Here is a 25,982-nt window from a genome sequence, read left to right as displayed (position 1 = left end):
ACATACATATTTATTTGTACAATAATATTTGTTATACTTGTAGAATATAGTTAAGTTTTTGAAATTATAAGTATTATCCATGCTTATATTATTAAAACATCTAACAACACTGAATTATATTTCTGAAAAACTTTTTTTGGCTTCCTTTTTGAAAGATAATTTCACTGGGTGTAGAATACTAGGTTGACAGTTTTTTCTTTCAATACTTTAAATATGCTGGTCCATTGCTTTCTAGTCTGCATTGTTTTCAGCAAGAATTTATTTTAAGCAATTTTTTTTTTTTTTTTTTTTTTGCGATATGAGGGCCTCTCACTGCTGTGGCCTCTCCCGTTGCGGAGCACAGGCTCTGGACACACAGGCTCAGCGGCCATGGCTCACAGGCCCAGCCGCTCCACGGCATGTGGGATCTTCCCGGACCAGGGCACGAACCCGTGTCCCCTGCATTGGCAGGTGGACTCTCAACCACTGCGCCACCAGGGAAGCCCTATTTTAAGCAATTTGATTATGATGTACCTTTGTGTAGTTGTCTTCATGTTTCTTCTGCTTGGATTTCTTTGAGCTTCTTGGATCTGTGGGTTATAATTTCTATCAGATTTGCAAAATTATAGGCCCTTTTTTCTTGAATATGTTGCCTCCTCAATTCTAACTACGTGAAGATTATGAATCTTGAAGATGTATCAGTTCACTGATGCTCTGTTTATTTTTTTCAAGTCTTTTTCTTTCCGTGTTCCAGTTTGGAAAATTAGTATTGTTTTATCTTAAGTTCATTAATCTATTCCTCTTCAGTGTCTGATCTGCTATTAATCCTATCTGGTGTATTTTATCTCCAACATTGTATTTTTCACTTCTAGATATTCAGGTTTTGGCTTTTAAAATTTCTTCCATGTCTCTCCTTAACATGCTCATGCTTTTCTTTACCTCTAAAATATATGGAGTATATAATAGCCCTTTTAATGCCCTTGTCTACTAATACTATATACTAACGTGTCATATCTGGGCCTTTATATATTGTTAGATATTATGGGTCCTATTTTACATGCCTGGTAATTTTTGATTGGTTACCAGACATTGTGAACTTCATATTGCTTGGTGTTCGATTTCTTTTTTTTATTATTATTCCTTTAAATATTTTTGAGCTTTATTCTGGGATGCAGTTAGGTTCCTTGGAAATCATGTGATCTTTTCAAAGCGTACATTTTAGGTTTGTTAGGCAGCACCTGAGCAGTTTTAGTTCTAATTTTTCCCCACTACTGAGACAATACTGTTCTAAGAACTCAATCCAATGTCCCATGTATATGAGGTTTCTCCAGTCTCTGTTGGCAACATAAGCTGGCCCAGCCCTGTATGGCCCTGAGAATTGTTCTCCTGTTCCTTTCTAGTGGTTTTTTTTCCATCCACAGATAGTTTAGTTAAAGGTGTAAGGGGAAACCCCAACAGACCCTAGAAGTCTCTGTGTAATTCTTGTCTCTCCCACACTCTGCCCTGCAAATTCTAGCTGCCTTAGCCTCTCCATCTCTGAGCTCTCCCTCAATTCAGGGAGACCACCACGCTCTTTCCAGGCAATACTGGTGCAATAGAAGGGCTCACCTCATTTGTTTTCCTCCACTTGGGGAGTATTGCCCTATGCTGCCTGTTGTCCAGCCTCTGAAAACCATTGTTTCATATATTTTATCTGATTTTTCAGATCTTTAAGGCAGAAGGATAAATCTAGTCCCTGTTAGTCTGTCGTGGGTAGAAGTGGAAGTCCTTACATTGAATTATATGAAATAACAGTCTTTTTTGCCTCACTTATGTTTGTCCATCTGCTCTCTCATCTACTCCCAACTCAGGGATAATTGATGTATTCATTTTCATACCCTTTCTAAGCACGCACACATACATGAGCACATACACAAAGATTCAGGCTGCTTTTGGTTTTGTTTTCAGAAAATGGGAATGTATATACAAGTTGTTTTCATAATATATTGCTTTTTAATAGTATGCCATTTTTGTGTTTGGTAATATCCAATAAAATGTAAGTTCCTTGAGGGTGAAAACTTTGACTTCCATTTCCATTTCACCCTCGTGGCACCTTGTGAGCCTCCACATCACACGGGGGGTCATAATAAATGCTTGTACATTAAATGTAAATCCTTTTTACTTAGTTTTTATGAAATCTTTTTCCTTTAAGTTTTTTATGAAGATGAGATGGCAGTATGGAGTAAAATTTCAGGGATAGTTTTTATGTCCTAAGATGATGATGTTTAGTTATTGTTCCTGTTCCACTAATATAATAGACTGCAAGGAATCGCCTTCATTTTACTTGAGAGTAATATCTGAGGAAATAATGGAAGCTTACGAGTTCAGAGATTATTGTAACTTCAGACCTCTTTAAAAATGAAGGATATTAAATCATCTTAGAAGGTTATAGTCGAATGCCATTTGAATCAGCCAGGAAGAAAATAGCTATAATATTTGGAAATAACTTGATTGAGGAGTTAAACATTTACTTGTTCTCACATTAACTGAGAAAAAACCACTTGGATTTTAGGCAGGTATCTGTTTATTGATGGTCTTTAGAAACTGCCTAGGTAATTTGGCCTGAAGAAATGAGGAGGGCTCTTTTTTGCTTAGTGGAGCCCTATGGTTAAGTCAGAAGACACAGATTCAAATCACTGCTGTAAACTGACTGGCTATGTAGTCCACTTACATTGTATAAACCGCAGTGTTCTGGGTTCTGTCTATTTTGTAGGCTTGTCATGAAGAACATCTGAGTTAATTATATGAAGATGCTTTGTAAATAATTAAGAGCTGTTCCAGTGTGAGATACTATTATTATTTGCTTGAAATAGTTGAGGGAATGAAATAGTCACCTGAAATTATGTTTTTACCTAAGGATTATTCATGTGATGCATTTGTGGCTATTTAGTTATGATTATTAAATTAGGCAGTGGGCAGCGTCCGTCACTTTTCTGGTTCAAATAGCAGGAAATGAAAATGTATGATATGGGAACTGTGTTTATATAGTTTCTCCAATAGGCGGAGCTATGTATCTGTTATGTGTTTGTTAGTGTATGTTCACTTTCAGTCTATTTATTGAGAGAAAAATTATGAAAGGTACACAGTACAGCATTTCCTCTAAGACCTCAAATGTTCAATTATGCTTTACTTTGAAAATAAAATTAATATATTTAAATAGTTGGTGATTCCATAGGACTAGAGTTACTAATTCATTAATACAAGGTACTGTGCACTGCAATCGAAACCTTCTTCCCAAATTGCCAAGTTAGAACTTTTGTTATGTTTAAGTCATCTTAAAATCATTTCTATATTCAGTATTTTCCTCCTATGAAATTTTTATGAAGAGTGTGCAGCTTCTTAATAGTTTTACCAAATTATGATTATTTTCTTAGAAATTAATGCTTAATGTCACATTTTACAGAACTCATTTAAGGCCCAGAGCAAAAACCAAAAACATGTTTCAGTGGAGCAGTTTAGCCCTGGCCTCTGTTGATGTAAAGTACCAATTTTTGTTGTTTTTTAAAGATATTTCAAGGAAACAAAGATTATCACCAGGATGTGCGTAATAACTTTTTGCCACCAATTATTGCACGTTTTATTAGAGTGAATCCTACCCAATGGCAGCAGAAAATTGCCATGAAAGTGGAACTGCTTGGATGTCAGTTTATTCCTAAAGGTAAAGCAACAGTATGTTTAAGGCATGTGGTTTTCACTGGATTAATTAAAAATGACTGTGCTGTTCTCTGAGAAATTAATTAATAATAATGTAAGTGTTTATACTCTATAGTATGTTCTTAAAGGGATTTTTAAAAAGAAATAGTTATCCCTGTTAAATATCATATTAGATATCAAACTGGTTTCCAGAATTACAAGTGGAAGAAGAAAGAGAGGGTGTCACTGATGACATAATGCAATGAGATTGCTTTCCAAATGTAGTCTCACCCTTAATAATTTTTAATCAGGTCTCATGTAGTAGAATATTTGTATCATATAAGCACTGGTGATTGTAAGTCACCTTAGCCTAAGTGCCTTTTACTTTGAATAAATTAAAAATGGGAATAACTTCCTTCAAAATTATATAATATTTTAATACGTTGTTTACTGTTATATCCCCCCAAACTACCATAGTGCCTGACACGTAGTGGGCCCTCCATAAGTATTTATTAAATGAATTGAATGAGTAGTATATTATACTGTGAACGACATTTTTACAGCTTTATCATTCAACATCATCTGACTCCCTGTTATTCTCCTTCCTAAGAAGATTCTTTTCGGACAATTTAATTATTTAAAAACTCAGAAATCCCAATGTATTTGTGCATTTCATGCAGAGTATATTTATCCTTCTGACGTATTTCTCTCTGAGATTTAAAATTAGTGTGCAGAATTAAGTATTCTGGGAAATGTTAAAGACATTTAAAATTACTATATTTAACTATGATTTTTATAAGCAAAATGTATAAACTTTTCTAAACCATTTTTCAAGGTCGTCCTCCAAAACTTACTCAGCCTCCACCTCCTCGGAGCAGCAGTGACCTCAAAAACACTACAGCCCCTCCAAAAATAGCCAAAGGTATGCCTACTTTAAATGTGAGAATTTGATGTTCCCTGGATTTGTGGTATAATTTTCCATAAACATATTAAAAGCATTATAAAGTAACTATTTTAATCAAGCTGGTATAGATTAAAGAATAAAAAGTTTTTAAAACTTTTTTCAAGGTCGTGCCCCCAAATTTACTCAACCACTACAACCTCGAAGTAGCAATGAATTTCCTGCACACACAGAGCAAACAACTGCCACTCCTGAAATCAAAAATACCACCATAACTCCAAATGTGACCAAAGGTATGCAAACCCCAAAATTAATACCTGTTCATAGTAGTGAGTTTTTTTGTTTTTAACTTAAGTTTTCAGAAACATTTCCAGCTTTTAAACGCTCAGGATTCTTTCCCTCTGTTTTTTAAGTATTGCAAAAAATTTGATTCCATACCTTATAGAAAAAGCTGGCTGCATTGCTCTAAGTTCTATTATCTGGTACTATGTAAAATGGTTCTTTAAATATTTAGAGATGGCTGCTGTATTCTAGGCTTCCTCTTATGATTTTTTTCCCTCTATAGCTAAATATGTGGAGTCTCAGGCTTAGGAAGATAATTTTTCTAGAAATAACTAAAACCATAGCAGGAAACAAACTTTTTTTCTGATTATACATTAATCTGCTGGATAGGGAACTTGGTAGGATAAAGAGAAGAAGGAAAAAAAAAGTTTTGGTGAAAATACATACTTTTTTTTAAAAAAAGATACTCTGTTAACATTTATTTTAAAAATTTGGTCTCTGTTTTTTAAATGTTTACAGATTTTCAGATTATAAATAGTGTGTTTTTCAATTTACTTTCAAATTTTGCTTTTAATTATTAGTATATAAGGTGTTAACATGTATAAAACATAGTAGTTTTTTTATTTTACTAGTTTGAAAACAAAATTTCTGTTGAATTCAGGAACAAAAAGCATCAGTGCCATGGAGGAATTAATTTCAGTGTTGACAGATAAAAAGCACACTAATTTTCAGGACAGTGCAGAGAAGAGAAAGCAGTTCATTCAGAGTAACTTGTGCCACATAGCACTTAATCATTCTCATTTTCTGAAAATTTGCCTGGATTCAGATAACTTTCTACAACTTCCTACATGTCAGTTTCCTTCCTATCTTCTGAAGTATTCCCAAAGAGACCAGTTTCTTTCTCATGCTGCAGGAAAAGCTAGTATTGACTGAAAAACAAAACCTCACAACCTAGAAGTTGAGAATTATGTTTTACTCAGGTTCTTACTGGGGACAGTAGCCTGGGATACAGCCTCTCAGATTGTTCTGAAAAACTGTTCCAAAGAGGGAGGAGCCAGGATTTATAGGGGTTTATGCTGGAAAAAATGTAGTCAAACATCAAAAAATTACCACTAATCACAAAAAACAGACGTCTTAAGTTAATGATTTTAGTGCTTTTCTATGTGTGGGAAGATGCAAGAGTCTGAGCTCACTGAAATTATTCATTGATATGTATCTTAACTGTTTAGAGCCGGTATTCTGTTTTTCTCCATCCTGAATTCCCCTCAGGGCGCAGAGTCACGGGGGTGGGAGTAGTGGCTGAGGACTTGGTGGCAACTCTTTGAAATGGCAGGGGCAACATTTATTTTGTCCAGTCTAGAGAGAAGCAGAGTTGACAGAGACAAGAAATTTCAGCATCCCACAAAGAGCTTCTTATCCATTTACAGAAAGCATGCGTTCAGGTGGAATCCCAGACCACACACCCAGATGGAAAAACAGTCATTTAAAAGTGTTGTTCATCTTAAAATCTGATTATAGAATTTTAAAATCTTAGGACTAAAAGGGTTCTTAAAGCATTTTCTTCCAGAACTAGGATCCCTGTAATCTTTAAGATAACAAAGAACATCTAGGTCTTTTTGGTTGAAGACCTCCTCTCTCCTTTTCTTTGGAACAGTAGTATGTAAACTTTTTATTGTTTTTTTGAACCTAAGCATATATTTTAATGCCTCTGAATAAGTCAGACTGTATCCATCTGAACCTGATTATTCTCTCTACAATTTCACAAATTTTAGGGATAAAGCGCATTTGCTTTTCTAATTTCTTAGTCCTTTCTATCCTGAGTCATGATTTCTGTCTTATTCACTTCTCCTTTCTCCATTTTTACATCCAGGCTGAGAGTGATGCTGGTGCAAATCATGTCATGGTCAGATTTGTGCCACTGTAATGTCCAGATCCTCCCTCAGTGGAGCCCTCAGTAGCAGCTGGTGGACTTTCTGTTTCCCTGGTTAGCTCTTTTGTCTGTTCTCAACAGTAGCTGTTTGAAACATTCTCTGTATTTTTCAAACCCTTGACCCAGAGATCCTCAGTCACTCTCAGTTACATCTTCAGCTTCCCAAAGTAGAAGCCATTCGAAGGGCACTTCCTTTTTTGGAGCCTGCATACTCACCTAGTTCCCATCCATACAGCTTCTCAGAGGCCTGGTGTTATTGATTATCCTCTTCCTCCCTGTATCTTTAGCTTCTTTCTCTCTTTGGGTGGGATTATAAGGAATAAATAAGATGCAGGTCTGGCGCTTAGCACCCAGTAAATAGCAGCAGTTCTTGCTGTTATCACCCTCATGGCCAGGAGGAGGTTGAGAGGTGGAGGAAGAAACTAGTGTCCCAACTGACCTTAAGCAGACCATTTCTGCTCAGGATTCTTTATCTATGGAGTGAGATAAGGAGATTAAGTGATCTCCAAGTCCCTGCAGGCTCCAGCATTGTGTTGGTTTCTGCCTTGTTCGTACACACGTTTGGTTTCTATACTTAATACTATATTATTATCTTCCTGCATCTATAAATATTTTGCCATCACTTCCAATTGCTGGATGATATTTTAATATTATTTTATAAGGATAATATTTTATTATAAGGAGGAGACCATGATTTACTTATTCCCTTTCATTGTTGGGCATTTGGATTACTTACAGTTTTACAGTCTTCTGCAGATACAGAAGCAAACATATTTAAAGATACGTCTTTGAATCCCATCTTAATTTTTTCCTAAGGATAAATTCTACATAGAGAATTGCCAAGTAATAGGTTTTTATAGATATTGCCCCAAAATGCCAATCAGAAAGGTAGTTTCAATTTATAGTCCCATCAAAATCCCTGTTTCCTGATACCCTTTTCAACAATTAGTTGTTCTTTTAAATATTTGCCAATTTGATTAGCAAAAATAGCATCTTTCTGATTACTAGTGAGGTGAACATGCTTAATGGTCACTTGTGCTCTTATTACTAGTGAGGTGAACATGCTTAATGGTCACTTGTGCTCTTAATGCGTTGCTCTTTCATCTCTGCTGATTTTTCTGTTGTTTATTTTTTACTTGTAAGTTCTGTAATAGATTAACTATATTAACCTTTTATCACGTATGCAGAAAATACGTTTTCCCAGTTTATCATTTGTCTTTTAATTTGTCTTGGTGATTTAAAAACTGCAAAGGTAGAGCAAATAATGTGACGCACTTCCATGTATCCATGAAGGCCTCTGCAATTACCACTCGTGCCCACTCTCATTGCATAAATTGTGTTTATGGTATTTTTTTGAGATAGAAAAGCTTTGAATGGTGATATGGTTAATATGTACTCTTCTCCTTAATGATCCCTTTGGTATTAATGTGTGTTTTTGTTTGTTTGTTTTTGTTTTTCAGATGTAGCCTTGGCCGCCGTCCTTGTCCCTGTGCTGGTCATGGTCCTTACCACTCTCATTCTCATACTAGTGTGTGCTTGGCATTGGAGAAACAGGTTCGTACAAAACTAGTTCACCTAACTGGTCCTAGAGGGGATGTTTCCAAATGTGAAATAGAAACTAAATATAGAAGATGAACTTTTTTGAGAGGGAGAGTTAAGATAGCCATTAGAATAAAAATATATATACTTCTGCTTTATTCCTGTAAAAAATGAGTAAGTTCAATTCCATAATCAGTTACTGAGTACCTTTATAATATCAAATTTTGTATTATACAATGGGTTACACACATCAGTAAGATATAATAGATACTTAGTAGCACTTTGAAAGAATGAGACACAATTATTATCTCCAGATTGTTTAGCAGGGTTGACCACTATACTTTGGCATGATGAGTTGTATATGAAGTGCTGGGGAACACAGACATAAGAACCATGAGAATTACCTGAAACCTTTTTTTCAGAAAAGAGTGTTCCTCAAATTTGGCATGGTTTGCCTTAAAGGAGGGATTACATTTGGCGAGATAGAGGAAGAGAGAATGGCCCAGATGGATGGGATGGCTTGCAGGAAGGCACAGAGTTGTGGAATGTAGGCAGAACAGTGAGTCATCCCACAGGGGCTTGGCGTGCGGGAGCGCTAGGAGACCCATAGAAATGCAGCCTGGACCTGGGACCAGGAAGGACTTTCTGTAGATGGGGCAATCCTTGAGCAGGGTTCAGCAGACAAGTGATATTATCAGATGATTGTAGAAAAATGGTGGCAGGAGGGTGGATTGAAGAGGAGAGAGAGACTAGAAGAGGCAGAGAGATGAGGTAGGAAACTATTAAGGCCACACAGGAACATGATACAGCAATTCTAGGAAAGGGAGAGACTTGGAGGGGGAGAGGTTTCCCAGAGGCGTCAGTGCGGGGCTTGACTGGCCACTTGCTAAGGAAGGAGGAGGATCTAAGTTTCTCTCACGTTTCTGGCTTGTGCAGTTGACCGGTAGAGATGTCGTGAGTAGAGGTAACAGAGTAGGAGGGACAGATTGGTGACTGACAGCTTTGGAGGGACTTCATTTGTCTAGCCATCCAACAGATATTTGAGCCTCCTACTCCCTGCCAAGTATTGAGCCGTGTGCTGGGAGTCCAGTGGTGAACCCCAGAGTCTATGGATGGGAGAGGATACTCTGCAGAAAACCTTCCACCGTGGAACGTGTTTGTTGCAGGGCCCAGCAGTAAGGGCAGGTAGGGATCACGGGATTGGGGATAAAACAGTAGCCAATATTCAACTCACGACTCACTCGGTTTACTATACATAATTAGCGCACAACACAGGTTAGGCAAAGTGTGGGGGGGGTGGGCAGGGGAGGAGGGTGTCAACGAGCCACTCCAAGGAGAAGCCTTGAAGGAGGCATCTCAGCACCACCAGCAGCACATGACAAGTGAGAGTGGGAAATCACCCCGGCTCCAGCAGGGCCGCAGGCGGCCTCCATCTGGAACAGCTCTCAGCAGCATGGGGGCCTCCAGCCAAGATCCTTCGGGTCACTCTGTTCAATGGTCTCCTCTTAAGGAATAACTGTTACCGCAGGGGAAGAGTCTGGACTCCTTCAGTTGCTGTCTGTTCCCGTGCCATACATGGCCCATCAAACTTCTTGTCTAAAGTAATATTCTCAGTTTATCATTCGAGGACACTGGCAGTCCTACAGTGGATGTTTCAAAACAACTCATAGGCAAGTTCTTGTTGGCCACTGGGACTCCATTTTGAACTACGTAACATGTCTTAAATAGCTTAAATCCTCTAAGTTTCACCCAAGATGAGTAGGAATCATAACCGTACCAACCACAGTTTGTTCCACGGGTGGAAGGAAGCTGGAGGAGGCATGGGTCCCGGATTCCTGGTGTTGGGGGGCTGTCTGTACAGAACTGACAACTTAGCATGAGGGCATGAGGCGGGGGAGGAGGGAACAGGGCTCTGGGAGAGTCCAGGAAGGAAAGTTCACGATGCTTTCAGGGGACCGGACAGCAACAGTGGTAGTGGTGAGAACAGTAGCAACGGCAGTTTCATAGAAAATAAAACGAAATGCTGGTTTTACACGTTTTTCTAAATGCCTTACATGTTTTAACTCATTTAATCCTTAAAACAACCTGTGAAGCAGATGTTGTTATAAATCCCATTTTATAGAAGAGGAAAGTGAGACTGAGAGAGCACAGGTAACTTGTCCGAGGTCACCTGGTCAGCACATGGCAGGGTGGAGATTTGGTCCAGGCTTCGGAGCCCGTGCTGTTAGCCGCTGCAGCCTCTGATCAATTGGCAGTTCAAGTCTAACTAGTCTGTGGTTAAAGCCCCAGGGCGTGGGGGTGAGGACAGGGGAGTAGAGCTGTTGAGAGACAGGAGTCAAGTCCTGAGATCAGTGTGGGATGACGTTTAAAGGACTCTGGACATTCAGACTCCCAAGAGGCAAGATGGAACACGAGCCTGTTCAGGACAAAAGGTCTGAGCTGCAGAATTGAGGTTACTTCTACAAACGTAGTGGATGAAATTGCTGACGACTGGCTTTGTGACAAGGAGTAAAGAGGAAGCGCCGTTAAGGGGCTTATGGAAAATAGCCAGGAGAAAAGTAATAATAAAAACAGCTGCAAGTTACTGAATCCCTAACCTATGCAGGGCACTGTTCTAAGTACTTTACATGTAACGAATAAATCACCTGCAGCTTTGTCACTGGAGATCAAGAATATGAAATCCTTTATAGTACAACCCTTGGACAGCTTCAGCACCTACCATCTCGTCCACAAATTTTATGCTATACCTTACTTTGAAATAATGAAGTATTATATTTTAAATACAGCCAGACTTTAAAATGAGGGAGCTTTTAGTATCAATAATAAAAACATAGTCTTATACTAGAGAAGAATGTTTCGAAGCAGGAAAAGCACATAGCTTGGGCTCTTTGAGAAAGCCCCACTGTGATCTTCAGCAAGTCACATAACCCTCTTTTCCTCGTTGACAACACTAGAACAACTTTCTCTTTAGCTTGCAGCGCATTATTTTAATTAGGTGTACATCAGAAAATGTCCTTTTGTGTGCTTGATTTTTTTTCTTTTTAAAAGGCTCACAGTAGATAGCAATTCTTAATGTTGGGAAGGGACAGAAGTTTCTCCAGGGGAGGATGTGTCAGAATTCTGAGGAGCAGGCTGGGGGAGAACGTTCTTCGTTGCACACGTGGCCCTCGGTCCCCTCACTGTTAGTGACAGCGTTGGCTTATCTTGCACATGGTGGAGGAATCAGGTCTATGCAGTTAAGGGTGTGTGACACTTTAAACTTCTCAGGGGCAAAGGACTGTAGAAAAAAAGTAAGTTGGAAAAAAAAAGTAACAATGTAGAAGAAAATATGGGGGTTTTGTTGCTTTTGTTGTATCCTGTGAACTTTGTGAATTGACTGATTTGTGAAATTTGTATTTGAAACCAAAACAAACCTAACATGATTTCCCCAGAATAATCCACGTGTCAGGGTTGGGTCTTTGATTTGATTCAAGGTTTTTATCTACATAGTCTTTTTTTTTTTTTTTTATCCTTTATCCATTTGAGTGGAAAATAGTTGGGTAACAAGATAACTGTCTCAGGAGATAGTTGTTTAATATTTATTGAGAGTCCAGAATTCATGAGCCTCAGCAGTGGCAACTTCAAAAGTCAAGTGAAAGAGGTCTCCCAGGGAAATCAGCAAGTAGAAATGTTTACTCTTGACTAATTATTAACTTTGGTGTTTATCCTGCAGTTTCTGAGCTTTCTTACTAGTGAACTCACTCTATTTGGTAACTTTTTTTTTTTGTATTTTTCCAGAAAGAAAAAAGCTGAAGGCACCTATGACTTACCTTACTGGGACCGGGCAGGTAATTTGTGGCTTTACATTTCTTTCCATCAGAGGGAAGCCTCTGCCCTCCAGCTGGCAGCAGTGAAAGAGGAAAGCCATTTTCAGGCCCACGTAAACTCCCCAGCACTGTTAGAAAAAATGGCATTCCTCTTCTGTTCTGATCATTTTTACTTTTCTATAAAATCTCTAGTCTGTAAGTAATGAAATGGGAAGTAAGAATTTCTCATAACGCATGCTCTGTTCTTTTCCTTTGGGAAAACTTGTCTGGTTTGTCCCATGTATGTGTCGGTCTTGAGGAGACCAGCTTTCTGTGTGGTGTTTGTGAACACTAGGTAAGAAGCAGAGGATTGCAGTCCTGGTGACACAGTGTGTGTGTGTGTGTGTGTGTGTCACTCTGCTGTGGATATTTACCGCAGTGGAGTTCAGCGTTTTACGAGTCAGTGAAGTCTGCTATCTCTGCCATGAGTTGTCATCTTCCGAATTCCTACTCTCTGTGGCAGGTGGCAGGTTGCTGCAGGTGACACCAGAGGCCTTCTGCAGGCGGGTCTCCCACTTCCCAGTCTCACCACTGGAATGACTGTTAGGGGTCAAAAGAATTCACTGTGATGAGGGTAGAAAAGAGCAGTGATGGGGGCAGGTCTTGGGCTGCTACTTCTCACCGTCGTCCCCCCGCCCCCCACAGGGTTGATTCTCAGTTTATCATTCGAGGACACTGGCAGTCCTACAGTGGATGTTTCAAAACAACTCATAGGCAAGTTAATTTTTTAAGCTTATTAAAACTTATTAAAGACCACTGCTATAACAAACTATATCTGGCTGCACTATAATAGCCGTGATTTGCTTCAGTATATGCTTTTGATAGAGATTTCTACCGTGTTCTGCTTTGCACTGGATAGTCTTATCAAAGCAAAAAATAAGTTTGAACAACTTAAGGAACTAGAAAAAGAAGAACAAACTAAACCCAAAGCTATAGGGAAGAAAAAAATAATAAAGATTAGAGAAGAGTGGAACAAAATAGAGAATAGGAAGCAACAGAAAACAGCAAGTGTTGGCAAGAATGTGGAGAAACTGGAACCCTTGTGCACTGTTGGCAGGAATGTAAAATGGTACAGCTTCTGTGGAAAACAGAATTTTTTGTCAGTTCCTCAAAAAATTAAAAATAGAATTACCATATGAACCAGCAATTCCACTTCTAGGTATCTACCCAAAAGCATTGAAAGCGGAGTCTTGAAAAGATATTTTTACATCCATGTTCATAGCAGCGTTATTCAGAATAGTTAAAACATGGAAGCAATCCGGGTATCTATCCACCAATAAATGGATAAGCAAAATGTGGTTATACACATAAAATGGAATATTAAGCCTTAAAAAGGAAGGAAATTCTGCAATGTATACTACATCGTGGATGAACCTTGAGGCAATTATGCTAAATGAAATAAGCCAGTCGCAAAAAGAAAAATAGCATATGATTCCATTCATACGAGGTACTTAGAGTACTCAAAGTTATAAAGACAGAAAGTAGAGTGGTGCTTGCCAGGGGCTGAGGGGAAGAATCAGGAATTACGGTTTACTAGGTATGGAATTTCAGTTTCACCAAGATGAAGAAAGTTCTGGAGATGGACGGTGGGGAGGGTTGCACAACAATGTGAATATGTGTTTAATAACACTGAGCTGTTCAACTGAAAATGGTTCAGGGCGTTCCCCGGCGGCCTAGTGGTTAGGACTCCAGGCTTTCACTGCTGTGGCCCCGGTTCCATCCCTGGTCGGGGAACTGAGATCCTGCAAGCCGTGCAGCGTGGCCAAAGAAAATGGTTGAGATAGGAAATTTTATGTTGTGTGTATTTTACCACCAGAACAACCACCAAAGAAACCAAAAAACCTTGAACACAAAGGCTGGTTTGTATAAATATTTGTTATAGAAATGGCTTAAATGAAACAGGATTTCTCCCTTCATATACTGTTATCATTTCAAACATAGCTTTGTATGTAATGGTCTCTTTTACTTACGATCACAATGAAGGTTGGTGGAAAGGAATGAAGCAGTTTCTTCCTGCCAAATCAGTGGAGCACGAGGAAACCCCAGTTCGCTACAGCAGTAGTGAAGTGAATCACTTGAGTCCTAGAGAAGTCACCACGGTGCTGCAGGCTGACTCTGCAGGTAACTAGTGCAGCCACCAGGGGAAGGAGAAGCTGCCGCGCTCACTGTAAAGTGCTGTGAGATTTGCAGTACCCTTTATCTGTTTCATGTATAGGAGATGAGCTAGTTTCCAAATATAGAACCACTTTTTAAAAAGACCTCAAGAGAGTCATTTCTGTGTCTTAGATGTTCTGTCCATAAAATTGGGGTACTCATTTCTAAAAACTTTGGGCATTTTGTCTGCTTACCTGAAATTCTGTTTGGTTTTATTGGGCGTTTGGGGGTTTTAAAAGGAGAGCAGGAAAGGCACAGTGGCCTCACAGTATTTATCCTATTAACCTAGAATATATTTTAAACATTTCCTAATATTTGAAAAAGAAAAAAAATCTATGAAATTATTTTCCAAGACGAATATTATTTCAGTAATGGAATATTTATTTTCCAATGAAGTACTGTCTATAAATCTGAAGAACATATACACTCTTTATGCAGACTTCCATGAATGAAGCTTTCTGGCACATCGACTTATTACCATGAGATATAGAGTAACGTCTTTAGTTTTAATTTTTGAAGTCAGTTGTTGCGGGAAGATCCATCCGTCTCCGTTGATAACAGACGTGCCATAAAGAGGTGTTTGTTTTCGGTGCAAGCCTGCAGCTGCCACCCTGAATTATAGGATCCCTGCCTTAATGAGATAACTTTTCTGTTGTCTGTGTTTTGCGATACCCACAGAGTATGCACAGCCACTTGTGGGAGGAATTGTTGGCACACTCCATCAGAGATCTACCTTTAAACCAGAGGAAGGCAAAGAAGCAGGCTATGCTGACCTAGACCCTTACAGCTCCCCTGTGCAGGAAGTCTATCATGCCTATGCTGAACCACTCCCGGTTACTGGGCCCGAGTACGCAACCCCAATTGTCGTGGATATGTCCGGGCACCCCACAGCTTCGGTTGGCCTGCCCTCAGCGTCCACTTTCAAAGCTGCAGGGAACCAACCTCCCCCTCTGGTGGGAACATACAACACTCTTCTCTCCAGGACTGACAGCTGCTCCTCAGCCCAGGCCCAGTATGATACGCCGAAAGGTGGGAAGCCGGCTCCAAGTGCCCCAGACGAGTTGGTATACCAAGTGCCACAGAGCGCACAGGGGGTATCAGGAGCAGGGAGGGCTGGCGAGTGTGGTGTTTCTAAAGAAACCCTTTGAAGGTGATGCTGCCTTTTACAAAGCATCATTTTAAAGCACATGGCCTTTTTAAAATTGTATTAGTGGTAGTAATATATAGAACGTATTACATATCTGTCACGGACGTGGTTGGGGGAAATGTGATGACCGAGGTACAGGAAACTACTAATCTTGCCATCTTGCTTTAAAAGTGTTACTGTAGCACAGTTACTGCTTGCCTATTAAATTTCAAATATCCTGTTTGTTACTACTGTAAAACACTATTTTATACAGAAAAAGCTCCCTACTATGCACTTCAAAGAAATTAAAAATCACTGAGAGTATTTATTACCAGTGCTGCAGTTACATTGATGAACTCGAGATGGCTCTGTAAGCCTTTCTGGCAATAACGCACGGTACTGTTATAAAATGTCTGATGGCTTGAAATTCTGCTCTTTGTGAAAGGTGGGTACTATCATGACTTCTTCCTCTTCTATTCCTATATTGCTTTCTGAATTTTTTTAAAAAATAGTGACATAATCCTTGTTTTGATTGCAGTCATATATACTTATCCATCTTTCCTTAGGAAGAGCTATAGCTGGGAAACTGACCTGTAGTGAGCAGTGATTTTTCACTTTCTGACACTCTTAACGAGCTTTAACATTTCATAGTACATAACTTGGCCTCATCCCTGCTTGTTCCACCTGGGGCCCTTGGTGGCCAGCCCCGTTCTTGTGTTTATAAATGCTTGAGTTTTTTCAGTGGGTGATGCTTGCTTTATCAACCTCATTATTTCAGATCCCCTAATGTTTCCATGTGGAAACAGGAACAACTTTACAAATTAAAAATGCTGTAAGGGAGATTCTCCCGCCCCGAACTTTACTTGCAATGGAATTTTTCCTAGGAGAGTTGTGAAAAGTTGAGCGTTTCTAAAAGTGAACACTAAACAATACCCACTTATATTTATCACAGTGAAAGGCAAAATCATGACTCCTCGGGAGTCATATAAATTACCACCCCCCGCCGCCAAAAAAAGTAACCGAATTTGTCCTCTTTGGTTTTATGTATACAGGTTATTCTTTGAATCTCAAGGTAATTTGTTGTTTTTAGTCAAATAAAGAAATACTTGTTTTCCACAGTAAACTACTATAAGAAATGTAAACCCAGCATGTATTCTTCAGCTCTGTGTGATTATGCCATCTATGTGGTAGGGGGTGCAGTCCTTTATATTATACCTAGGGAACAAATGTTTCAGCATTCTAGCAAGGGAAAATTCCTGTCTTGTTTTTGGTACTTCTGGGCAACTTCTTTGTCACCATTTGCCCAGAACTAGTTTAAATGACTGAAATAGAAACCATGTGCAGTTTATTAGCGTTAGTGTAGAAACCATCTTTAAAAGTCTTTAGACTGGTAAGATGATATGGAAGCTGACCATATGATTAAAATATAGAAACTTGGCATCCCCTCTTCTATCAATCAATATAAACCTTAGTTTGCAGACTTAATATTGAAATATACTTCCCCATCAGGTTCTAGTTGTTTCTTTTAGCCTGTGCCACCAGATGATGGCAGAATATGCTAAATTTGACTAATGATGTACAGTGTTCATTTTGCTTGCTTCCATGAGTCTATCAGTATTGTAAAACGTTGCTTCAAAACAGAACTGCCTATTTCTACGGCCTCCCTGCCTTCTAGTTGTATGATTTTCTTGGTCTTATTTTCAGTGGCTTTTCCTTTTTTCCAACAGACTTTAGAGGCATAATTTTATTCACTGAAAAACCAATACACATTTTGTTTCAAAATATTTGAAACAAAAAGCACAGATGTTGAACTTTTATTAAAACCTATGAATGTGTGAAGCACATGTATTAATGTAGTCATCCCCTTTCAGGTGGGAAGAGAGTAAACCAATTGCTTTATTTTTTTATTCGTCCTTAGTATACAAAAATATACTTTTTCTCAAATCATATGCCTGTTTGAAGCTTTAAGAGAAATGATTTCAGTAACTATTTCATTTTTCCAAAGATGCTTGCTATTTTTGTTTGTGTGTACCTGATTGTTTTCCCATAGAACTTTTTTTTGGAGAAGCAAATGTTTTCTTAAATAATGCATGTTTTAAGACTTGATTCATATATTGCCACTGTGCTGTTTTTGAACTACCAATAATTTTTATAAAATACTTAGTTTTTACTACTATTATATATTTTACTTTCCAAATGAAGAGCTGAGCCTGATACAAAGGGTTGTACTGGTTTGTACTTTTTCTTTTAATTCGTATGTTTTCATATTAGAGTTTTGTTTTGGGTTTTTTTTTTTTTCTAATGTTACTATGTCTGCTATATATACAGCTTTGGAGACAATCAAGTAACAACTGAAAATGTGAAAGTAACCATTTTTTACAAAATTCCCTTGGAATTTTTATTCTTTGCTTGAAACATGTAAAAGATTTAACTCACTGTGGCTTATTGGATTAAATTCTTTCCTGTTAATGCAGTTACAAAAGTAGAATCAGACAGTGGTGCAGGAAATGTGGCCCTTAAGGTTTCATAAAATTACACTGGCTTAGCTGTTACTTGATCTTGGGAACCGGCACAGTTAAAGGGAAGATATTGTGAATGCTGATTTATATTTTATTGAAAGCTGTAAATCTAAATAGATCCTATTGCGTATGCAGGGTCTAGCCCAGTTATTTAAGTTCACGTTTCACTGTTTGCACTTTGTATTGAACAATGGGTTTATTCGCTGTTGAAATGGTTCGAGCAGAGGATTTATTCGGTAACTGAAATTAGGATGTTACGTATACACTTGCCCTCCCCCCCCACCCCCCCCACCCTCGCACTGGAGGGAGCAGAAAATGAGCTCGTTTAAATATGAATGTGGCTGTAATTCTATGGAATGTGATAAAGCTTGAACTTCTTTCCCTGGGCTCCACATTGTTACCTGGAGAGCAAGAGGGTTACAGAAACACCATGTCAGATAATACAATTCGAAAGAATGAAGAGATTAGGTGGGACAATAAAAGCTTTTCAGCCCCTCTTAAGAGAAATCAATGAAGCTCTGCTTATTAAAAAAAAAAAAAAAATTACCTACTGGCTCTGCCTTTCAGTTCTGAACTTGAAGTCCCTAAACTGCAAAATCTAAGGAAGAGTTGGATACTTTTAGGTCAATTGTGGCACCAGTTCTCATTTAATCCAACTTGTGACTAGTTTCTTCTCATCTCCTCCTCTTCTTTTTTGGCACTGGGAAAGGTAGAAACAAAACATGTATTGAAATACGTATTGGAAATAAAAATGGCTTGAGTGTCAGTGATATTCTCCCAGAATGTACTTTTCTTACCTCGGCATGTACTGTAGTCACTCAGTATTTGTATATGTTGCTAGAATTTAGACTGTATAAATAGTGAGATTTTAATGTGTTCATGTGTTTTTAATAAATTGTATATATGTCTTGTTCAGGTTTTTTGTTTTTTGCTTAAATAAAACAACCTTGAGGTTTGTAACCTTTCTCATACCATGCAAAATGCCAGATCCCTCAATTTTAAGATCAGGTTTTTATGGCCAATATTATAGTACTTACAGTAACATTTGAAAATGCCACCATTGGGGGGTTTTGGGGGTTTGGTTTTTTGTTGTTGTTGTTTTTATAAATTCATTTATTTATTTTTGGCTGCGTTAGGTCTTCGTTGCTGCGCGGGGGCTTTTCTCTAGTTGCAGTGAGCAGGGGCTAGTCTTGGATGCGGTGCGCGGGCTTCTAATTGCGGTGGCTTCTCTTGTTGCAGAGCACGGACTCTAGGCGCGTGGGCTTCAGTAGTTGTGGCGCGCAGGCTCAGTAGTTGTGGCACATGGGCCTAGTTGCTCCGCGTCTTGTGGGATCCTTCCCGGACCAGGGCTCGAACCCGTGTTGCCTGCATTGGCAGGCGGATTCTTACGCACTGCACCACCAGGGAAGTGCCTACCGTTGGTTTTTGACATTGACTTTTTCTGTAGCCAGCACCATCCTTTCTGAAGCCCGAATTACTTTACATCAAACTCAGCTTCAGCAGCCCAGCTGCAGCCTATGGCTGTGTGGTATGAGGGAACGATCACATTGAACAGCAGTGCCTTTTCCACCTCAAAGAAGTTATCAGAAAAATCAAACGAGACTGGTACGGTGCAAACATATGCTGGGATTAACAGAACAGAGTCCATATTTATTGCCTAGGTCTGGGTTAAATCAGCTACTAGTTTTGTCCCCCTTACACCACTTTCAAGTATGTCAGTCACTTATTTCTGTTTCTGATCTAATAGTATTTATACACTCTCTTTAGAGATGCAGGCTAGTTAGTGATAATTATCATTGTCTCCCAGTGATAATTATTGTTCAAAAGATGCCAGTTCTTTCCACTCCTACCTCTTCTGACAGCTCTTGATTCCAGCCTTATAACCTCCACTGTTCTCTTCACCCCTTGTCCCCCTCCCTCCCCATAGCCTTTGGTTCTAGTCAGACATTAAAATGAAAAGGGAGACGACTAGCTCACCACTTTTGTCCAACTGGCTTGTTTGCATCCCACAACAGTCTTCTCTGGTGCACCCTAGGTAAGCTTTCCATTTGAAGATGCGATTTAATCATGTGGACAATTGGTTTTTCATGAAAATGACATTTAAAGCCAGAAAAAGCTTGACTCTTCTTAAAGGTTTACTCATTCATGTCTTTCCTAATTTACTTCCAATAAACTTTGAAATTTTAATGAATAAACCAGGCAAAAAATGTTTTAAGAATTTTCTCCTTCTTGAGCTTGCCTAGTTCAGCGTCGTTGTATAAACTTTATTTCTTTAAAATAATGCAGTCACCAGATTTTAGGAATTGCATTCTTTCTTTGGTTATTTACTTATCCAGAGTTTCATATTTATCCTATTTCTTTCGACTTAAAAAACATCTTCATTCTACCAAACTACTCATCATAATCATGGTTTAACTTAACTGTAGGAAAAAAATGCTTAATTAAGCCAGTATGATCTTAGGTTTCCCTAATCATCCATGCTTAGGGTCTGGTTTAAGATTCCAGCCAGGTTCCTCAGGTAGAACAAAAAGGAACCAAACAATCATCCAGAGAGAGATACAGAGGCCTGAAGTGGTTCCAGTATGCCACATTCAAGGCACCGCTGCAGGCCAGCTCCCCGCCAATTTACAGGAGGCAGATAAACCTCTCAGAATGTCACGTTACATTCAAAATCTGCTGTGGTAAACTAAAGCCTCTTACTTATTAGGAAGTCACATCCCTTCAAAAGTCTAAGATGAAGTAACTATAAAAAGATGCTTAAAAACACCTCAGAAAACTACCTTATTTTTAAAACAATGCAATGAAAAATTCACTCTCCCTGATAGCTTAGCATGTCTTGGTTTCCATAAATTAAATATATTCACAGAAATTAAGCTGGTGGTTATGAAGCACCAGGCAGCAATAGACTTAATATAATTTCTTGACAAGTACATCCAACATATTTAAAAATAAACTAAAAATTGCAGTGTAAAAATAAAACTAATACTGTTCGCATCATCTTCGGCGTCTGTAGGGTCAATCTTGAGTCAAGTCGATTACAAAGTTTTTTTCTATAATGTCCTTCAAAAAGAGCTGCTCTGCAGTCACATTGTGATACGCATTCTAAAGAAGAAAAATAAAATAAAATCACCATCTATCCCAATCTCAAAATGTTAACAACAGCAGCAACGGAATATGCTGTATCTAAAAAGCTTAATTAAAAACTCAAGTAACAAGTGGCATGGATTTTTAACTTATCTTTCTCATTTCTTTTTCATTGCTCATTCTTGTGCCAGAGCTTTCCCTAAAGCCCACTCTTTCCACTTAAACCATCACATAAGTAAGAGGCTCCCTCACATCATCTTCTAGTCTACTGAATTATGGTATAAATCTAGAAATCAGAATTTGAAAGTGTTAAGCTCTAACCTGAATAATACCACTTTTTCAGCTTATATAGTATTTAGGGATGAAGATTTAAGGGGACTGGTTTCATGTCGTGGGATATATCCATATACTTTTAACAGCAAATCATTCACAGTTCAATATTTAAAATGTACAGGTAACATTTTAATCCTATCACTGTGTCACTAAGTTATAATTAGGAAAATAGGAAATTCCTTCCCATTTAATCAATTAAAGTCAAAATCTTAAGGATCAAATCCACCACCATTAATCCCCATTCAAGAGAAGAATGATCTAGTATAAAGGTTTACAACTTTTCTGACCATGAAGATTCTTTCATGAGGTTAAAATGTTATGGACCTTCTCATCGACTTAACTGAAAAACTACATGAAAATAATTTGTATGATTATGGCCATGCTTTTAGGTGAATTTGAAATATCTCAAACAGCAGGTTTCTATATATTCAAATAGTGCAAATATGATACAGTATCTAGGGTAAGGCTTGGTCCCTATATAGGTTTGATGAGTTTCTCCCAGGGGTTTGAGGCCAACAGATTGGGAGCTGTAGTAAGAACTCTGGACCTGATTCCTAATTTCAGCACATGCTATCTCTGTAAACCCTTATCAAGCCGTCATCCCCTCAAAACCTGTTCCCTCAGTAAAATGACAGGGTGAAAAGGGAGAATATAAGCTTTCCAACTCTAAAGATCAAAGATTATACCAAATGTGTGTGTGTGTGTGTATACACACACACACACACACATATATATATATTTTTTTACCTTATTCATCAAAGACATGGTGGCATTCCCAAAGTAGTGCAAAGGACTCTTGAGGTCAGAAAAGTTGTACTTAAAACCAGCAAGGTGAACTTCATGACATATGTGAAATGCCAATGTAATGGCAATAATTCCTGTTGTTGGGTGTTTGGGTTTCTGGAGGAGGAAATGAAAATTTAGGGAAAAAAATCCAAACAAGGTACCTGTTTCCAAAACATTTGGGTGACCTAATCTTATAAAATAGCATCTTCTGAACATTTAATCAGGACAGAAATACTTCAGTTAAATCCTTGTCATGCCCTAAGGTTCAAGCCCCAAAGTTAATATCCTAACTCTGAATATAAAGTGTTGCTTGGAATCTTAGAAAGTCTCTCAGGTCAAACTTAACTGCAGTGCTAGTCCAGAAGACAGCTATCAAATGAAGCCTTTAAGGAAAAGGATGCTGCTGCCTTGTTTTTAAAAAACACACCGAAGTCAAGCAACTTGTAGAAAAAGCAAAGCCTGAGAATGTTAAACCCACGTATGAAACGTAAGGACAGCTTAATTCACTAACGGATAAGATCATGCTAAAAGGCTTCAAATAATTTAGCCTTAAAATGGTTCTGTTTTATAATGCTGATAATTTAGCTCTAGGGAAAGACAGCTTTAATCAAGTAACTTCAATAACCAATTGCCGTGGTAATGATCTGACTAGAAAATAAAGATTCTAGACGTATATACAGATTAAAGTCACAATCTCAGTTTTGTTTTTAAATTGATTATAATTTTAACTAAATTTTAACTAAAAAGAAAGAAACCAAGCATCGTCTTCACATGTACATATATCCTGAAAAACACTCTAATAGATGTTTGGCAGAAGGGTCTTGGCATTCAGAGTTTTCATTCTCGTTGGATGGCCTTCAGAGGCAACACCGAGATATATCTTAAATTTACTAATACAAAAATTCAAGGAGATTTTCTTTTGATTAAATGTTTCTTACAGATTCCATGGAAATTACATATGATTAATTATGATTTTGAGAAAAAGAAAAAAATCAGAGCAGCACAATAAAATCAGATAAACTCCAGGAAGCAAATTTGTCTGCAAGCCTAACAGCCTTTTTTTTTTTAAGTCTTTCTTTTTTTTTTAACATCTTTATTGGAGTATAATTGCTTTACAATGGTGTGTTAGTTTCTGCTGTATAACAAAGTGAATCAGCTATATGCATACATATATCCCCATATCTCCTCCCTCTTGCGTCTCCCTCCCACCTTCCCTATACCACCACTGTAGGTCATCACAAAGCTTGGAGCTGATCTCCCTGTGCTATGCAGCTGCTTCCCACTAGCCATCCATTTTACATTTCACATTTCACTCCCCTAGTAAGTTTCCGTTCCTACTCTCCAAGATGACAATTTCATACCTTTCTATCCAACAGCTCTACCCTTTTTCCTACTTTGTCAATTTAATCCTTATTTTTCTTAGAAAACAGAATCGATCAGACAAGAGCTACATCATCTTCACAATTCTAAATCTACCTTCGTCTTTAACCATATTTTCAGTGCTCACTCCTATGTGGATGAAGATGTCCCTGTTCCTACCTACGGCCAACCTCTCCACTCGTGCACTCCATTTTATCACATTTCTTTTCTCAACAATTTCGCTTTCACAAGTATCCCTTCTCTCTCTTCATCATCAATATTTCCCTCTATTGAATCATGCCCTTCAGCACACAAACATATCATCTATCTTTCTTTAAAATAAGAAAAACCTTCTTGAGCCTATATCTTCCAACCATTTCTCTGCTTTCTTTTTCTAGCAAAACTCCATTAAAGATTTGCCTCCGCTCACTCGTGTCCCATGTTCTCTCTCTTTAACCCAGTTCAGTCAGGCTGTCTTTCTCTTTCTTACCCTTGTCCATATCAACATGACCTCCATGTTTCCAGGACCGCATCTGACATAGCTGACCTCTCTGAAATACAGCTGTGTCCCTCCCTTGGCTTCTGGGACACTGTGTCCTACTAGAACTTCAGTCTACTTACAACTAGTTCTAGGATCATCTCTAAGTAAGACCAGGGTCTTCCTGTGCACCACCTAAAACAAAAATCAAGGAACAAATCTGATCTTACTTCACGTAGGAAAGTAAGAGCTGAAAAGTCACAAAATATACATTCAGAAGCTGTCCTTTCCCCTCAAAATTACTACGAAATAGGGTTTAAATTTAAACTATTTATGCTTTTTGACTTGGGAATTCCACTTCCAGATGTCCTTCCTACAGAAATCACACAAGTGTGCAGAAAATCTCTATAAGTACATGCATTTCTACATTACCTATAGAGGATAAAAGCTGGATATAAAACTAAAGGTCTGGGCTTCCCTGGTGGCGCAGTGGTTGAGAGTCCACCTGCCGATGCAGGGGACCACGGGTTCATGCCCCGGTCCGGGAAGATCCCACATGCCGCGGAGTGGCTAGGCCCGTGAGCCATGGCCGCTGAGCCTGCACGTCCAGAGCCTATGCTCCACAACAGTGAGAGGCCCGTGTACACAAAAAAAAAAAAAAAAAACTAAAGGTCTGTAAATAGGGGAAGGGTTAATTAAATGGAGAGGGGAAATAGCAGAACAGTATCTATAGTATAATCACAATTATACTGAACAAACAAAAAGTGCTTGTGTTTGTAAATGAATAGACAAGAGTCTATGCAAACAATAAATGCTAGAGAGGGTGTGGAGAAAAGGGAACCCTCTTGCACTGTTGGTGGGAATGTAAATTGATACAGCCACTACGGAGAACAGTAGAGAGGTTCCTTAAAAATTAAAAATAGAACTACCATATGCCCCAGCAATCCCACTCCTGGGCATACACCTGGAGAAAACCATAATTCAAAAAAATACGTGTACCCCAGTGTTCACTGCAGCATTATTTACAATAGCCAGGACATGGAAGCAACCTAAATGTCCATCAACAGAGGAATAGATAAAGAAGATGTGGTACATATATACAGTGGAATATTACTCATCCATAAAAAGGAACGAACTAGTGCTATTTGCAGAGACATGGATGGACCCAGAGACTGTCATACAGAGGAAAGTTAAGTCAGAAAGAGAAAAACAAATATCGTATAATACAGCTTATATGTGGAATCTAGAAAAATGGTACAGATGAACTTACTCCCAAAGCAGAAATAGAGACACAGATGTAGAGAACAAACATGGATACCAAGGGGGGAAGGGGGGATGGGATGAACTGGGACATTGGGATTGACATATATAATTACTATGTATAAAATAGATAACTAATGAGAACCTATTGTATAGCACAGGGGACTCTACTCAGTGCTCTGTGGTGACCTAAATGGGAAGGAAATCAAAAAAAGAGGGGATATAGGTATAACTGATTCACTTTGCTGTACAGCAGAAACTAACACATTGTAAAGCAACTATACTCCAATAAAAATTAACTTTAAAAAAACCAGTGCTTGTGTTTGTAAATGCATAGACAAGAGTCTAGAAGGATATAAAAGGCAATAAAGCTTGGGAGATAATCTGAGTTATGGAGAGAAAAGGATGATTTCCTTTTTTAAAAAACACTCCTTTGTAAAAGCTGTTTGATTTTAAGCATGTAATATTTTAGAGTTTCTGTATCATGCTGAAGAAAAGACACAAAATATGTGTTTATTTCTTTGGATTTTACCCAATTACAAAAGGGAAAGCCTCATTTCAGCTGAGATATCACATTACACAGTTACTCAAGCTTCAAGTGAAAAACATAGCCTGCCACTGTATGGGTCTAAAGACTATTTTTTCCCTAGAGAATGTAGACAAACAGGGCTGCAAGAGTCAGAGTCAATGAGATTCCTTATAATTAAAAAGAATTAAGGACTTCCCTGATGGCGC

The 25,982-nt window shown here is 38.4% G+C and overlaps 2 protein-coding genes across 12 annotated transcripts in view; one reads left to right on the top strand and one right to left on the bottom strand.

Annotated features, from left to right (window-relative positions):
• The window catches only part of DCBLD2 (discoidin, CUB and LCCL domain containing 2), an 87,094-nt gene extending 71,086 nt beyond the window's left edge, over positions 1-16,008 (top strand). The window contains exons 10-16 of the mRNA XM_082840259.1: positions 3,526-3,676; positions 4,487-4,573; positions 4,720-4,845; positions 8,225-8,318; positions 12,081-12,130; positions 14,132-14,269; positions 14,981-16,008. Coding sequence (XP_082696385.1) covers positions 3,526-3,676; positions 4,487-4,573; positions 4,720-4,845; positions 8,225-8,318; positions 12,081-12,130; positions 14,132-14,269; positions 14,981-15,450 — 1,116 coding nt within the window. The 3' untranslated portion in view covers positions 15,451-16,008. The remainder of the gene's footprint in view (positions 1-3,525; positions 3,677-4,486; positions 4,574-4,719; positions 4,846-8,224; positions 8,319-12,080; positions 12,131-14,131; positions 14,270-14,980) is intronic.
• A 2,244-nt stretch (positions 16,009-18,252) lies between these two features.
• The window catches only part of ST3GAL6 (ST3 beta-galactoside alpha-2,3-sialyltransferase 6), an 80,281-nt gene continuing 72,551 nt past the window's right edge, over positions 18,253-25,982 (bottom strand). For 6 of the 11 annotated variants that reach the window (XM_082840260.1, XM_082840269.1, XM_082840262.1 and 3 more), the window contains 2 exons: positions 22,112-22,264; positions 18,287-21,049 (listed from right to left, as the gene is read on the bottom strand). In XM_082840260.1, coding sequence (XP_082696386.1) covers positions 20,963-21,049; positions 22,112-22,264 — 240 coding nt within the window. In that variant the 3' untranslated portion in view covers positions 18,287-20,962. Of the gene's footprint in view, positions 21,050-22,111; positions 22,265-25,982 lie in introns of all 11 variants that reach the window. The other 5 variants (XM_082840265.1, XM_082840266.1, XR_014326245.1 and 2 more) reach the window with 4 other exon arrangements.

This window comes from Leucopleurus acutus (genome assembly GCF_964270905.1).
Source record: "Leucopleurus acutus genome assembly, chromosome: 5".
Classification (NCBI taxonomy): domain Eukaryota; kingdom Metazoa; phylum Chordata; class Mammalia; order Artiodactyla; family Delphinidae; genus Leucopleurus; species Leucopleurus acutus.
This window is presented reverse-complemented; position numbering and strand designations above follow the sequence as displayed.